Source organism: Cryptotermes secundus, unplaced genomic scaffold, assembly GCF_002891405.2.
Source record: "Cryptotermes secundus unplaced genomic scaffold, Csec_1.0 scaffold333, whole genome shotgun sequence".
Classification (NCBI taxonomy): Eukaryota; Metazoa; Arthropoda; class Insecta; order Blattodea; family Kalotermitidae; genus Cryptotermes; species Cryptotermes secundus.
The window spans coordinates 1,352,220-1,368,994 of record NW_019742965.1 but is presented as its reverse complement, the minus strand read 5'-3'; the positions used below and the strand labels follow the sequence as shown (position 1 = coordinate 1,368,994).

Genomic DNA, 16,775 nt, shown 5'->3' with positions numbered 1-16,775 from the left:
AAGAAACATATAGTGCTTACCTGTAGCCACTAGAGCATTGAGGCTTGCTGAACATCTGTTAAGGTGTATCCTTTAAGCTGTAGTGAAATCACTTTCAGAGAAATGTTTGTTGCACAGAACTTTATTGTGCAGCATTCTAGCAGAATCAGTAGTACAGGACAACCCAACTCTTCCTGCCCATACCATAGCCCTGTAAGAGTATTACATATTGTCTCAAAACCTTGAAATAATTCATCAGTAAACATTACAAACATGGTGTAGGTGCTACATTACATCAAGTACTAAAACAGACGTTCATTCATTTATTTACTTTCCAGTAATCCTTATGNATAGACTTAACCTTTGGTACCTATCTTTCACATAGGATTTTATCAATGCACTGGCCTTACCAATTATTCCATAAAATTCTACTTTAGACAGAGAGATAGACAGACAGATATTGACACAGTCAAAAGTTTTCTTCAAATCACAGAAAATGCCAATGAACATTATTGGTATTGATGTTGTCCAGCTACTGTTCGAAAATAATTATTAAAAGAATCTGTAATCACATCATGATTATCAGTTAACTTCCCATCAATGTTTAAAAACTGTGTACCTGCATTATTAATTTTTCTACCTGTGTCTGATTTTATAATGCTCCAGGTGGTTTTCATTTTGTTACTAGAATTAGAAATTAATTGATTATAATGAAGACGTTTAGCTCCTTTAACAACACTGGCCAAAATATTACATTATGTTTTATAATAATATTTCAGATCTGGCTCATACCATGCTGAATCCATGGGAAAATTGAAGAATATCATTCCAGTTTCCTCAATGGAAGACATGCATCTTGGAGCAGAACACTTCTTTTTCCTTCCCATTTATACTGCAAGAAACACTACAAAAATTGTAACAGAATCACAGTACACTCTCACTTTCTTTAGATTCTGCGGTCCTTCTTTAGGCTACACCAAAAGATGCTTAAAATACAGAAATACGATTTGGATGAAGTATTGTAGTAACACTGACATCATGTTTGTTTCTAATTTCACTGGGCGTAGTAAGCATAATCCATATACATAAGTAACACACAGATGTAAATTCATGCGTAAATGTCAACTCTCGTTTCACAACATCAAATCAAAGTCGCTACTTACTAATTAATCTAATTAATTTGAGAACATACCTCAATGGCATACACATATCATCATTCACTATGCAGTCTTACTGAGACAACGCCCTAAACTGCCCTAAAGCTTCAACGGAAATTTAAGATCGGCACACGTTCAACCCATATTCCAGTATTTCGCTGGAGCAGCTAGAGAAAAAATATAATTCAAAACTTAAGTGAGGATAACCACATTTGGGCTAAGAATCCTATTACAAGACCTCCCAATATAAATTGGAAATCCTAACCATTGAACCATTCACTGCATGCATGTGTTTTTAAGTACCAAAAATATAAATATATGTTGAAGATCATGATAGCATGGGAAGGAATAAGAATGAAAATGGAATAAAAAAGAACAGACAATTCAATTACTTGAGGGAAGGTAAACACATATAACCATGTGAATATCACATACTGGATGAAAGTAGGCCCTTATCTATCAAAATTAATCCAAATGGTTTATAGAAAATCTTTATTTCATCAACACAAAGTATGTCTACTTTATATTATTTGAAGCGGATCTCTATCAGCTTGAGACAGCACAACCTCAACATTTCCACCACATAATTCTGTAGCTAGTTTGTCTGCAAATATTTTGAGATAACCCCTCTCTGTGTTGCTGTGGTCACAAAGTATTACATGGGTTCCCTTGTGTACAGCATCCAGAACATCATGATGCTGCATCTCGCCTGTCAGATAAAGATCAGCCTTCACATCCTTGAGAACTGATGACCCAGAACCAGCACAAACAGCAATAGTAGAGATCAGAGAACCTGAAAAAAAGAATAACTCTCAAAAAAGAAGAGTATAAAAAGCAACAGATGTATAAGTAGAATGCAGGGGTAAGAGAAATGTATACATTACACTCAGAAGAAAGAGAACACTTGGGAGACCTACATGTAGACAGGAAGACAATATTAATATGGATCTTAGAAAAAAGGGTGCAAAAGTGTCAAAATGGACTGTTCAGGATAGCATCCAATGGCAGCCTCTTGATGGTGCAGTAATAACTTTCATGCTGCATAACGAAAGGAATATCTAGACTAGAGAAGTGACCATCAATTATATAATTAAAATTCTTTCCTATTAAGTTTGCCTCCATCCTTATCATTTTTACGATCATCAGTATCAACAACTTAATGACTAGGCTCACATGGTCCCTTCTGTTTCATTGTCAGTCACCCTTCATTATCTGCCTACCTTTGTGTCTTGCCCCATACAAGTTTATGAACATACATAGTCTTGGATGACCTGTGACCTGCTATTTCATTTGAGATGATCTATCCATAGGTCTGCACTCTTAAAGTTCTCCTTTCAGAAAAAAAAAATCTTTAACAGCATACTGAGAATACGGGAAGGATAGGTGACAAAATTCCTGAACTTGCCTGATTTATAAACCACACGTAAGAACAGATGGTCTGACCAAATAAATTGAGCACAAACAGGCTGAAGTACCACTAATGTACAAGGATATAACAGTGTACTGAATATATGAAGAGAATAAATAGCAGATGACAGGCCATGCTACAGCTACAATAGCTGGTTGCCAGCTTCCCACCATGGGGGCCTGAGTTTGATACCAGATAAAACAGGATTTATGGTGGATGAAGTTGCATTGGGGTGGGTTTTCTGTAACTATTTTGGTTCCTCTTGCCAGTCTTCATTCCACAAACTGCTCCACATCATTAATCATCCTCTCTTCAATGCTATATGATCTAGATATTCACAGCACCATTAAATAACCAACTTACGAAGCATGTAAGGCAGAGGACAGAACCCTAAAAATTGCCAGGAATTAGGAAACACAAGGAAATGGGGACAGCAGTAGCCCAAAGGGTACATGGTTTTAGCAAATAAATGAAACCAGAATACACTGAGGAACTGCCTAATTCATGATAGTGGTATGTAAGATGATGGACTAAACACGTAGAGGGAATATCAGAATAGACAACTTATGTGAAATTAAAAATAATGAAGATGAAGAGATGGGGGTAAAGGGCAGCTTGCATGTAAGGCTGACAACCTCACCGCCATCTAGAAAATGTGGGAGCCTCAATGTCTCACAACCCTATGGGCCTCCATGGCCTGTTACAGGGATAGCTTTACCTTTTATCTATAGGCTGAACTACAGACTAACCCATGAAGGCAGTAAGAGAGATTAGAACATTTTGAGAGAATGACAGATGACTGAGTCCATAAATTTACTGATTTATCCTGATGATGGACACAAAATAAGTCACCAATATCTGACATCGCTGAATGCCTGAGAAGATTTTACTGCACTTATTTGCTGTGAAAACTTCAAATCTTACATGTCCTACAATTATAAACCATGATGAATAACAGCACAGTGTGAGATGGTAGACAAGCAGTTAAATTGAATGCAAGCCTCGTTATAGATTGAATATTTTAGAAAGTGTGCTCATATACAGGCTTAAGGAGTTAGTCTCACCCATATGTTTGTGTCTTGCCAATGCCAGTCTAACATTCTTTAAGTTCAGATGCTCCTTCACAAGTTCCACCACTTTCATTAATTGTAAAGGTACTTTAAGGCAACATAATCGCCCCATTCCAACACCATTCAGTGGACCCTGTAATGATAATATTAACAATAAGATTTAACATTATATATATACTAACACAGCGTGTGATCAAATAATTTCTAGACTGCATTTCTTTTCTCTGTAATAACCGCATTTACAATGTGTGCCCTTTCAAGTAGATCCCTTGCAACCTGATGGATGCAGAAAGTCCACTGACTACAGTATTGCTGGGATGCATTTGCAAGAATCCTGTATTTTTATCTTGGCAAGTATAGCTTGTGACAGTTCTTGAGTCATGTCATCAAATATCCTCTCCTTCAATGTCAACTTGAGTTCCAGATGGCATTATCACCTCTGTGCAGTATATAGTGTGTGCCACATCGCAGTAGGTTTCCTTCGCACATCTCTCTGTAGAAATGTTGCTCACAGTTTGTCCCTGTGGGATCCATTCATGATGCACAATTTCATAAATATCAGAAGATGGCATTAGCGTGCTCTTCAACCTAGAATTAACTTAGTGTATATATAAAGTGATAAATACACAACAGGACGCATTCCTTGAAGATTAGAATTAACTCGTATGACTTTATTTGGGCATGGAAGTGATGGGTTCTTCCACAGAGTAAGCTGCTGCTTTGTTTCAGGATTATATCCATAAATCAAAGTACTGTCACCTGTGGTGACAAGGCACAACAAATTTTGTGGCAAACTGTAGCATGTTCATATCTTGTGTCAAAATACTTTGGCATAATCCAAACAAGATTCTCACTTTACTAGCCAAGTCATAGACAGTGATGAAACTGTCTTCATAAATAAGTTCCTTGATTCACACCACATTTCAATTTGCTTTGCTTGTGGATGAACATCATGAATGTTTAGCATAGTTACCTGACATTAATTCACTTTCATATTTTGAAAATCAATGTAATGTTTTAGTTTCATTCACTTTTCTTCTCCACTAATAAGCGTAGTTTTTCCTAGTTTAAAGCATCATCAGATCTTCATGTGCTTTCTTTTAAATTGTCATTTTGTGATGAAACACAAACTCCAGACAGTGCAATGCCTGCCATTTCACAGGATGTTACTTCTGATTGATGCAAGCAAGCTATAACTTCAAAATGAATGACAAATTCTACTCCACCTCCACCTAGAAGAGGAGTTCTTTCCTAACTGCAGTAGTCATATTGTGACTAGTCCAGGAACTGAGTGATCACTCCATGTAAGTCCTTTACAAGCATACCAATTACCTGCTACCATATCTATACCTTATATTCTTGCAATAGTGCATAAAGCGTATTTACAGTATTACAAATTCAAATACATATATACAAACACATAAACTGTAACATACTACAAACAAATACATGATACAGAGGTACAGATATAAAACATGAAAGCTCACCATGAAACATGGACCCAAGGCATTTCACACCCTCAGAGTAATTTCCTTAACATATTTATATTATTCTACCATCTCCTTCTCTGTTTTCAAAGTGACCAATTCCTAAGAGTCTTCTCATTAAAATTCAGAATAAATCTTTTTATTAGAACCAAGCAACATGTCCAGCCCATCACAACCTCCCTGTTTTGACCATCGTAAATTGTGTTTTAGAATTCATTAAATCTTTACTATGCAATATTCTCTGTTCTTCACTTCAGATAGGCCCCCAAAACACAAAATGGTTATTTTCTCAAAAACATTTTCTAACAGTTTTGATTATCTTTCAGAAATGTATGGAAACCATATCCCTACCTAAAACTGCACACGTAGTATCTGCAAGAAAATAACTGTATGTATGCTGAGGGCAGAGCTGGGATAGCATAGTCAGTATAGTGACTGGCTAGGGGCTGGACGATCGAGGGGTCGGGGTTCGAGACCCAATAGGGTAAAGAATTTTCTCTTCTCCACATCATCCAGACCAGCTCTGGAGTCCACCCAACCTCATATCCAATGGGTACTGAGGGCTCTTTCTCTGGGGGTAAAGCGGCATGAAGCTGACCACTCACCTACAACTAGTGCCAAGATCAAGAAAATGTGGATCTATACATCCACTTCCCCATACGCCTTCATGACGTAGTGCTTAATTAGTTAAGCACAGGGACTTTACCTTTTTAAACTGAGGGCCTAAACAGAAAATGTTGGTCAGATGGATTTCATCTTTGCTCTGTATTCAATAACCAACAACTGTCTGCTGAGCAACGACTGACTTCATATCAAAGGCAAAACGGTCAATATCAATCATACATGAAAATGTAATTGCAATGTCTTTGCATTAATTGTACAACTAGATACAAGAAGTACATGCAAGTATGCTTAACTGGCATGAACAATCATCAAGCAGTGGCCCTCACACTGGAGGCTGGGTGAAGAGAGGGTTGGCAGCTAATAATCCCTCAGTGTCTAGCATGTCACAAAGGAACTTGGACTTTGGACATGTTCCTTGGTAGAGATCCTATGATAGATGCTTATGAATGCAATAAAGAGCATTTGGGTTCCAAAGGTGGGTTATTTCTTAAAACAGCTTAGAGATTATCAGTAACTATCTCATAAAGGAGTTTATTAAATATAAAATTTTGGTCAGAAAACCTCATGGAAATTGACAGCTTTGGCATACATAGCAACACAATGAAATGGACTTTCAGGAAACAGTACTGAATATGTGGAACACACTGCACTGAATTACCGTTAAGTCAGTGATAGGCTACTGTACATACACTACTGAATCTTTTGAGTTCCATAAAAACTTGGAATTTGTTGTCTTCATGAATCAATATTATGTTCTAATAATACATTTCACTGTTGTTAGATGCCATCCAAAGATTTTTATGGGCAGTAACACATTCAGACTTGGCTAATAGAATTAATACAGAGTTCTAAAACAGTGTCAAAGCCACTTATCAGGTTTTCTCCAAGTACTTCGGTTTCCCCTGCCAGTCTTCATTCCACCAATTGCTCCACAATCATCCTTACCTATCATCTGGGGCTGGTACAATAGGCCAGAAGTGGCCGCAGTACAAGGGACTTAGGCCCACCCCACTAGCAACAAAAAAAAAAAAAACTTCTTCTGACAAGAAACAGAAAAGTTCATACCATGATATAGTAATGACTCCAATTTTATTTTGCTGAGACTATGTCAAAAAGTAGTGGGATAACAGCAGAATTAACTGCACTTTTCATATCAGGGACTGCAATAAAAAAACCCTCAAACTATATGGTTTGTAAATTTATTTTCTAACAAATCTTATATTTTAAATTGTTATAGAAAATTGTACATTGTTGTGTCTTACCATTGATATACTAATAGCAAATGACACCTGTTCCAAATTCTTGGATTGTATTTGTTACCACTACCACTGGATATTTTGAATAATGGAAACTGCCCACGTGCACACGCATCAGCCTTTCGTCTGTCCTGTCCCAAGCTCGTCACTCATGTGTACACCATCTAGCGGTTCTCTTCTGAGACTTAACATACATATACTATTTACATCTAATTACAAAAGACTTACACCTTCAAACTTCGAAACTCTGAAATGCAATTTGTCTGTCTTATGGACATTACTGTGGAAGATCTCCGACAATAATGGCACAGATGATTTTGAACAGGAAACAGTCAGCTTCAGTTCCCCACATGACACAGAACTGTTAAAAAAAAAGACATTTTTCATTAATAAGAGGGAAAAGTGTATCCACTCTAATGAATTACTCATATTTGTCAAAGTATTCTCTGAAAATCTGCATTCCTCTGTGGTCTTGATGTACATTTATTGGAAACAAAAATAAGTTCATTTTATCGCAGATTTGTAATAGAGAGTGCAACACAGAATTTACTAAAATGACTGGCTTCTAGGAGGTGATGCCAAACAGTTTGGTAGACAAGTACCAACATATCACGAAGCCTGCTGCATCCATCTTTAGGGTAGAATGTAGGTATCTACTACAAGCATCACATCCCAGAAGTTATTAACTATTAGAAACTTAAATACTACAACACTACTGCTGGCAAAGTAAGTTATGAAAAAGAACTACACGATTTCTCCTTGCGTTTCATTAAACATTTATATTTGTATACAGGATTTAAAACCCGACCTTTCTGCAATTCACTTTGTGTCCCCACTCAGTACATCTCAGATAATTTCTGGACTCAGTGCTGCATAGTGTCTGTAAAATTCTAGGCTGACTGACAGCTTTTATGTTTTGCTAGATGGCAGCACCATATTGAATATTTGTCATAGCTTTCTGGATGCAACACAATGTTTGTTGTATGTTAGCACTAAAGGGGTTAATGCTCATTTACTGCAGATACAAATGACCTGCAGACAATGCTAATCGACAATGAAGGAAAACATTATATTTCACTATACACTTCGGACTCAAATAATCACAAAAAGGTAGTTTTATTGAAAGTGGTGATTTAATAAATTGGAGATGATATAAAATAACACAATTTATCATTTTACAATTAGTATATTCTTCACCATGTGCTGCACACTTGTGGCAGAAATGAGAACTAAAAATTTCTGCCACAAGTGTGCAGCACATGGTGAAGAATATACTAATTGTAAAATGATAAATTGTGTTATTTTATATCATCTCCAATTTATTAAATCACCACTTTCAATAAAACTACCTTTTTGTGATTATTNATGGTTCAAGTTCGTATAGCAACAGGCGTGACCAGAGTGGTTTGAACGGCTGTTGTACTGCGATGTGGAAAGCAAATGGAAAAACTACCACATTATCACTTTTCCTGGATAGTCTCTTTCCAAAAACAGAAGATCGCATTAAGTGGACGAACTGTTTTGGAGGAGACTGTGGACCTGTCGTCTGACAGATTACTGATGAATGAATGAATATGTGTCTTTAAACATTTCAAGGAGTCATATCCTACAAGACTATGAATTTATCAGAAAAGCTTATTATGTGACAACATTAATGCAATGAAAAAGGGCTTGATTAAGCACCACACCATGCATACATGTGCAGGTGTGGAGGTATAGCTCCACACATTTGTAATCACAGCACTAAAAGAAGGTGAATGGTCAACTCCATGCCCCAGCTTCTTTAACCCATGGGAATGAAACCCCATCACTAAGTGGACAGATGGCTTGATGGGAATCTCGACCAATTTACATGGTTTGGATAAGAAAACATTTCCTGCCTTGTCATCACCATCATCAAATGGTCAAGGGATTAGGCCATTTGTTTAGCAATTCTCAATTGTCTTCATAAAAGTAATCACTGATTCCTTGCTCCAGTAGATATATACTCCAATATTACTCTGAGAAATACGCCTCTCTGTATTCTGAATCCATTTTGTTAATGCAGCATTATGGTTAACACTGCTTCACTTTTCAGATAATCTATTAAGATTCATCTTCTGCGATTAAATCAGTACAATATATATATATAAAATAAATTATGTGAGTGATACTAACATATCACCAACTAGCTCCTCCTGAGTGCCTCTGGTGTTCTTCTCCACTTGTTCTCTTATTCGATCCATAAGAGATTCTGATGCTGATGATTTATTTATGGGGCCAGTGATTTCCACTTGATAAAGTTTAGAGCCACTGTCAGTTGAACAACTTTGTATCAAAGGTTTCAGTGATTCTGTTTCTGTAAAGCACAAGTAAAAGCAACATTATCAGACTGATGTATAAAGACAGGCTGAATTGTGAGAAGATGTGAACCCAATTCAACTGACTCAGTAAGAGACCAATCGTGCACTGTTGGAAATATTATGATAAGCCTTTAGGTTTCCACAGAGGCAGGTAATTTTGTCATCAACTGAACAATTACCAATGGTCAAGGAACACCTTGTATTGAGAAATTTGAGTCTTATGTTATCCCGATATGTCTACATACTGCACATACCAAATGCACGTGCCAGCCAGTCATTCACACCACCAGATACAGCATCAAAACTCGTGTGAGGGGAATATACTGCAATTCTGTTCTCAAGGCAAGTACCAATTATACGCTCCTGAAATTAAAAAGAGACTTTTAATCACTGTTCACACCACCAGCAGGAGGAAAAGAAGAAATGTGATGACAACATTGCAAAATATAAAGGTGGCACTGAAATATTACCTTCCATGTTCTTCCTGTGACTGACTTCAATGGCGCAAATATGGGAGGATGGTAAGAGATAATCAGATCAGCACACAATTTTACAGCTTCTTCCATCACATCCTCTGTCAAGTCATTGGTGAGAAGAATCCTTTTAACATTCTTCTCTGTCATTGGCTGAACCAGAAGTCCCACATTATCCCAAGATTCAGCCAAAGATTTTGGAGCAAAACTATCTAATTTTGCAATCAAATCATTCAGTAATAGGCCAGAATTCTCTGTATTTGCCATTACTGCATATTCCCGTGTTACACAAAAGTCATAAAGCTTCCAACAATGCTTTGACTGTTGATTAGGTGATTTAGTGCTATGAATACTACTGCAGGAATATGGGCAAATATTATTCTTGTACCATGAATTTATTACATGTCTCAATGGGAGAGAATATTTCTGCAGAAATTTATTTCCAAACAACACAGATGAAAGCATCTGTCACTTCAATTCACTCAAGATCTGCAAAGAAAGATGTAAAATATAAATATTATGGCAAACAAATTAAACATGATTCAGCACAAAATGTATCTCACTTTGAAGGCATGATGGTACAAAACCTTAAAATAAGACTGGAAAAATTTCTTCACATTTCATCATTTAGTCTTCTTTCCTCTAACTACTTACCACTTGTAAGTCATAGGGTCCAGCTTTTAAGTCCCAATATTTTCCTCAAACTTTGTCCTCAGATGCCCTCAATCCAGGCCTTTTCTTAGAGTAACTTTAAGTTTCTGATCCATACAAACTGACATACTTACTACATTAATCTACAATTGTTTTTTGGTAGGATACACCAAAAAGCTGGTATACTGGGAATTCAAAAGAATTATATTTAGAAGGCCTAAGTCTGAATCTTCGCCAAGTTATTTGATATTCTAACCAAGGTTTCCGTCTGTCTCCAAGTTAATGCTTGGATGGTACTTTTAAACAAGTGTAAGTGCCTCCTTCTCAAGCCTTTCCTACTTCTCTTTCATGATAACTTCCTAATTCAACAATAAAGTTTGTCAAACAAGTTGACAGCTGATAAATTAGATAGGATATAAAAAGATGTTAAGATTATAAACCACATGACAGCACACATGAACAAGTTTAATCTGCTTTTTTCGTTAATATCATTTTAATCTATTCTCTTCAAACTTTTCTGCATTTCCAAAGGACTGACTAGCTGTTCTTATACAATACTTGAAGCAGAAGTATATGTCATAAAGGAGAACATAAAATTTGGACTACAAAAATATGAATAATTACAACAATCATACTGCATTTTAATCACCGAATTCCTTTCAAAGAATGCAAAACTAGTTTCATATGGGCTGCAATCCCTTGGGATAATGGCAGAACACAAGGTATAACTAATGTGGATGGCAGGACATGGCAGGTTAAGCAATGAGCTTGCCAGCTGACTGCCAAAATGAAGGTCCACCTGTAGCATCTTTGATAAGCCTGTTAGGTAGATTCTGAGAGGTTGGAGGAGTAGGAAACACCTCTGATACTGGAGGTCTATAAATGGGCACAGGACTGGAAAGCACTTTATTCAAAAAAAAAAAAAAACACTAAAGAAAACTATAAACACTAGATAGAAACATGTTCAATTACATAACTATTAACAGGTCACTATCCTTTAAATGAACATGTATAAAAGCTGGGACTAGCTACTTGCAGTAGGTATCAGAACCCTAATGAAACAGTTACACAGTGACAATCTAGCACTGCTGCTAGATTGTCACTTCAGAGGTCATTCAATGAACCACAGTGGCTACTGCTAAATCTGATGAGATAAATTTGGGAGATATGAATGATTCACTGAAGTGTTCGTGGTGCTTGAGTAGTTTCACACCCACCGTTTTCTATCCTTTTTTTATCGTTCAGAATGGAACATCTGCAAATATGTTGAATAAGTAGATTCAGACAGCAAATACAGACTGGTCTTCCAGCTACAGGTAGGGCTTAAAGTTGTTTAAATTAAATTTTAATATGTTCATCCTAATAAGAAATAAAACAGAAAAGAAAGGTAGGAGTAAGGGCTCCAGTGATATAGGAACAGTAAGACAGTACAGTGCCGATCACGGTAACTGAGTGGTCTAAGGCATGTACTGTCTTCGCTCACTTGGAAACCAGGATCGTGGGTTCAAATCCCACTCAGGGCATGGATGTTTAGTTTGTGTGTGCATTTTTCTGTGTTTGTGTACAGGTAGAGGCCTTGCGGCAAGCTGATCACCCGCCCAAGGAGTCCTACCAAACATCTAAGATCTAGAAAAACTGAAGTGAGCGGAGAAGTTCATGGAGGTAGGCCTAGGCCCACTGGGGCCGTAGTGCCAAGAAAAAAAAAAGACAGTACAGCAGGACCTTATGAATGGCCATATTTATTTGATTATTCTAAGAATTAGCACATGTATATATGTTTAATAAAGACCTACAGTTCTGAAGTAACTGGCTATTATATCATAGGCTGCCATTAGAAAGAATAACAGTATTTCTCAAACAACTGCCACATCATTAATCATGAATGGATAAAATGTGTGAACTTAAAATTGACGGAGAACAAAAACATAATTAAAATTATGCCCAATACCTACAAAAAATTGGTATCTTGAAACTACATATATGTCAATCATCAGTGTGCATAATGCTCCTTGAAGGAATTTTGCGAACTACACAACCAAATAATACAACAATATTCTGGACATCATACACGTATGAATATTTCTAAACACATTCACTCTGTGAACTGCCACAGTTTTACTTCAGCATCATCACTTGCTGAAGCCAAAAGACCAGGAACACTTGGATTCCACATAACTGAATTGACATCCTGAGCATGAGCCTTATGACAAGTATGGTACAAAACAAACGTTGGTTCATTTGGATCAGAATCTTCTGTTTCCTTAAAAATTCTAATGATATCATCACCACAAGCAGTTGCAATCAGTCCTGTGTTATGGCACCATGAAATGTCGTACACAGTGCGGCTGTGAAAACCAGATAGAGTACACACACATTTCCAAACAGGTTCATTGCTAGGTGTCACAATTCCTTCCGTATTCCCAGGACGATATTCCTGCCATATCTTCACAGTTCGATCATCGCTGCAACTTGCAAGGCGAGTTCCAGTGCTGTCAAATGCCACACTCCAAACAGTAGACTCATGAGAATCTAATGTTGCAGTACAAATCCAGTCATGATCTGCTACATCTTCTTTAAAGAGCTTTATAGTATTATCATAGCTAGCAGAAGCAAGAATATCTAAGTGTGGATGCCATACCACCTTCTTTACATCCTGCGTGTGAGCATTCAACACAGCTGCACATTCGTACTCATCATCATCTGCAACCTCCCACACCCACACACTTTTATCTCTGCTACAAGTTGCTAACAGCTGACCTGATTTGGCCCATGCAACACTTTTAACCTCATTTTCATGACCTTCTAATGTGGCATTACATTCAAACTGCCCAGTTTTCTTATCCCAGATTGCAGTTGTTGCATCAAAGCTTGCAGAGGCCAAATAATTTCCACATGGAGACCATGCTATCTCTCGAATTGTTCTCTGATGTCCATCAGCTAGAACAGTCTTGTTGACCCATTTAGAACCTTCCCTCCCCCAGATGCGAATGGTTTTGTCCTCACCACAAGATGCTAATGTGTTACCCTGTGGATGCCAGCAAACATCCCAAACACGACCTTCATGACCTAACAGACTTTGTACCAATTCCAGCTTTCCCATTGAACCTGAAAACAAAACACTGTTCCAGTACACATGACCACAAAGTTAACATTTATAGCAATTTGTCATATTATGTTGACTGCTAAATGAAAGAAAAAGCTGAAATGATAGGAAATGAACTTTTGGAAACTATGTGGCTCACTGAAAATCAGAGATACAATATTATGGTCATGGACTACACATGATCAACAGCGGAATGCCTCTGATACCACACAAATTAACAATACAGAATAGACAACCACTGAGAAGGCCACGGACCAAGTGAGAGCAGATACAAGAATGTGGAAGAAGTCAATATGGATGCAAGATGAATGCTTATGGGAAGAGAGAAACAAACAGAAGCTCTCTCATAAATGGGTGGTGATGATGATGTTGTTGTTGTTGTTTTAAGACTGACTAATTACAATCAGCAGAAAAATGAAGTAGTGAAGATTGGGGGGGAAAAGGAAACTATTGTATAGATGTAAGAGCATGAACATAGAGACGGAATGGGAGAACATAAAAGGCCAAAATGAATATGGTTAAACACCAATTTAAGGTTTCATTGGGGAGCTGTGGATCTGAACACTAAACTGCAGAAAATCTTAAATGGAGAAAATTTTACACTCAGGATCACTGAAACTTAACACTAAATGAGGGAAAACTTAAACTGATGAACATTAAATGAGGATTCCATTGTACATAACTGAAAACAAGGAAAAATAATGCGGGTGTGGGGACAGCATTTGCTTCAAAGATATCTGTAAAATAACAAAGGAAAGAAATTTGAAGGGGACTAAAATTACAGTTATGGAGTGCAACAGGAATACCAAGAATATACAGTCTAATGGACATCAGATTGCCAAAAGGAAAGGGTGGACACAAAATCTGTTGTCTACAAGTCTCAACCTTCTTACGATACTGAATCTTCTGACAATTAAACTTCGCACTAGACTTCTAAACATGGAAACATGATCAGTCGAACAAAAGAACTAGTTACAAGCCGCAATGAACAGGCAGACACAGTAGCTAAAACGTAGACCGTTAGAAACTATATTGCAGTGTATTACATATGAACTGAGCAGTTCATTCTAAAAATCTACGGACATTCATCTTTTATGTCGGTAAAGTGTTGAATATACAGAAGACACTACAGCATTCCAATTTTTCCTCCTTCCAGAATTGTATTAAACAAATGGGGCCACTGATTTCAAAAGCAGCTATCAAATAATACAACAGCAATGTGTTACATACACACCATTAACCATTAAGGACTGATAACTCTACAAAACACGAAATTAAGAATGCGAAACAAACACTAAAACATCACTGGTCATCTACACATTGACCACATTGACCGACATTGCCCATACAAACCACAGAAACAAACGTTTCAGGCCGATGCAGACCATGCAGACATGCAGACGACCATCAAGAAACCAAAGATTAGCAACGTCTGTCATCTATCCCTGAGACAGCGATATTACAGCGATTGCTGTCTGACGGTAGAATCTGTGCTCAGTCGGTAATAAAAGTTAACTACTATCCAAACATACACAGTTTTCTTCCTCTACCCCAAATCACAGCACACAAATCAATAATTTTGCAATCCCACATAGGAACTTACTCCGCTTTGGGGGTAGGAATAAATGCATACGGATTTGTTTGATTAGTATCATTTCACTCATATCCATAAAAATAACAAAATTCCTCTTACATCAGAGTTCTTTAGAAATGTAAAAAAAAAAATGGATAAAGCTATCCTCGTAACAGGCCATGAAGGTCCATAGAGTTGTGAGACGACGAGGCTCCCACATTTTCTCTAGACAATCGGCTCACAGATGGAGGTGAGGTTATCAGCCTTACGTGCTGGCCACCCTTTACCCACCAGGAAGATTTATGGTACACATTTCCAGGGGGTGGAATGTGTCATATGGGAAAGGAAAACATGCGCATCTGCTGCCGTTTCTACGCAGACGACATGAACTAGATAGTCGGAACCAATCACAATACAACAGTCATATAACTTACGGCACTTTCCTGGGGAATCGCCTGGAGCGTCTGAGTAAAATCACGAAAAATCTTATGGCAAATTATCCCCGTCGAGATTCGGAATCATTAGCACTTAAGACAATTTTCTGTAGAAAGTAATATTTGCTTAGATAACTAACAGCAAGCGGAGGCTATATAAATCAGGCATTATGCTATGTACAAGCAGGGTACAAAGGATACATATATATAATTCCTTAAGAGAGACACTGCTACTTTTCTGGAAATATGACGAGGGAGTAAGGTTCCTGTCGCCGCTCCCAAATATAAGTCAGAATGAATATTAACGAATAGGAATAAAACCCAGTTAAAATGAAAAATGGAAGTAAAAATAAGAGGAAAGCTCTCAAAAATGCATAATATTTTGAGGAAAACTGGGATGTGTTTCTTATGACGAAAGAGTCACAATCGCAATCCTGCAAATAGTTTCAATGTGAGGTGGACTCAGCCAGGCAACATTTGTATCGAGGAAAGCAGTCTTCTGGGATTTGGCAACGTGTATATGTGGTGTTAACCGACGTTTCGGAGGAACGTCGGTTAACACCACATATACACGTTGCCAAATCCCAGAAGACTGCTTTCTTCATAGTCACCGCCGTGAAAGCCTCAAATCTTACATATTTGTATTGAGGTTTGAAAAGACAGCCTGCCAGTCACATTGCACTTACTGTGAAATAAGAATATTAAGATGCCATCAGTTCTGTGAGTCGTTAAGCAGTAGGTAATTATTTTCCCCTTTATACTACATCGAACGAAGTTCATTTCTTGTCGCAGAACAAATACAGCAAACCAACTTTCGAACAAAAATTTGAAGTGACACATTTACAGCCACGTCAGCCACTTTGTTCTCATCAACAATAAAATGGAATTTAAGAATCTTCCAGATAAATAAGTTGATATTTCGTAGCTAGTGGTTTGCGAGAAAACCGTGGGTGACTGGCAGCATGTTTCTGAAAAATCTATACAGTTTTCCATGTTTACGCTGTGCTGGCGATACTATGTGGACAAATTTGGAATTCGAAGACTTAAAGCATTTGTCTTGAAGACCCATAAGACACGAAAACTCGACATCTCATAAGCGAAATGCTGTTTCGCTAAAACGTCTTGGAAAGTCCAACTCTGGTGAAAAGTTAAACAATGGTCGTCAGAGAAAAATGAACCAATCCGTGCTAATAATCTTCACCCACCAATTTAAATTTT

The 16,775-nt window shown here is 37.4% G+C and overlaps 2 protein-coding genes across 3 annotated transcripts; both read right to left on the bottom strand.

Moving 5' to 3' along the window:
* Window positions 1-43: 43 nt before the first annotated feature.
* LOC111873462 (protein NIF3 homolog) lies at window positions 44-14,897 on the bottom strand. Of its 2 annotated transcripts, none has more exons than XM_023868203.2 (8): window positions 14,785-14,897; window positions 9,794-10,285; window positions 9,578-9,686; window positions 9,139-9,319; window positions 7,210-7,342; window positions 3,609-3,747; window positions 772-1,929; window positions 44-190 (listed from the first exon to the last, which is right to left on the bottom strand). In XM_023868203.2, the coding sequence occupies exons 2-7, from the start codon at window positions 10,259-10,261 to the stop codon at window positions 1,658-1,660; spliced, it is 1,302 nt and encodes a 433-aa protein (XP_023723971.1). In that variant the 5' UTR covers window positions 10,262-10,285; window positions 14,785-14,897; the 3' UTR covers window positions 44-190; window positions 772-1,657. The 2 variants fall into 2 exon arrangements, with proteins under 2 accessions (XP_023723971.1, XP_023723970.1); XM_023868202.2 differs by lacking the exon at window positions 14,785-14,897 and adding an exon at window positions 13,451-13,539.
* Window positions 12,170-14,988, bottom strand: LOC111873463 (probable cytosolic iron-sulfur protein assembly protein Ciao1). Its single transcript, XM_023868204.1, has 2 exons — window positions 14,904-14,988; window positions 12,170-13,552 (listed from the first exon to the last, which is right to left on the bottom strand). The coding sequence occupies exon 2, from the start codon at window positions 13,545-13,547 to the stop codon at window positions 12,540-12,542; it is 1,008 nt and encodes a 335-aa protein (XP_023723972.1). The 5' UTR covers window positions 13,548-13,552; window positions 14,904-14,988; the 3' UTR covers window positions 12,170-12,539.
* Between the last annotated feature and the right edge of the window lie 1,787 nt (window positions 14,989-16,775).

Coding starts and splice junctions, on each gene's coding strand:
- LOC111873462 (XM_023868203.2), bottom strand. CDS start 10,261: ATGCTTTCATCTGTGTTGTTTGGAAATAAATTTCTGCAGAAATATTCT. Junction 9,687..9,793: donor TCACAGGAAGAACATGGAAG/GTAATATTTCAG, acceptor TTTTAATTTCAG/GAGCGTATAATTGGTACTTG. Junction 3,748..7,209: donor GAGTTTCGAAGTTTGAAGGT/GTAAGTCTTTTG, acceptor TTATCATTACAG/GGTCCACTGAATGGTGTTGG.
- LOC111873463 (XM_023868204.1), bottom strand. CDS start 13,547: ATGGGAAAGCTGGAATTGGTACAAAGTCTGTTAGGTCATGAAGGTCGT.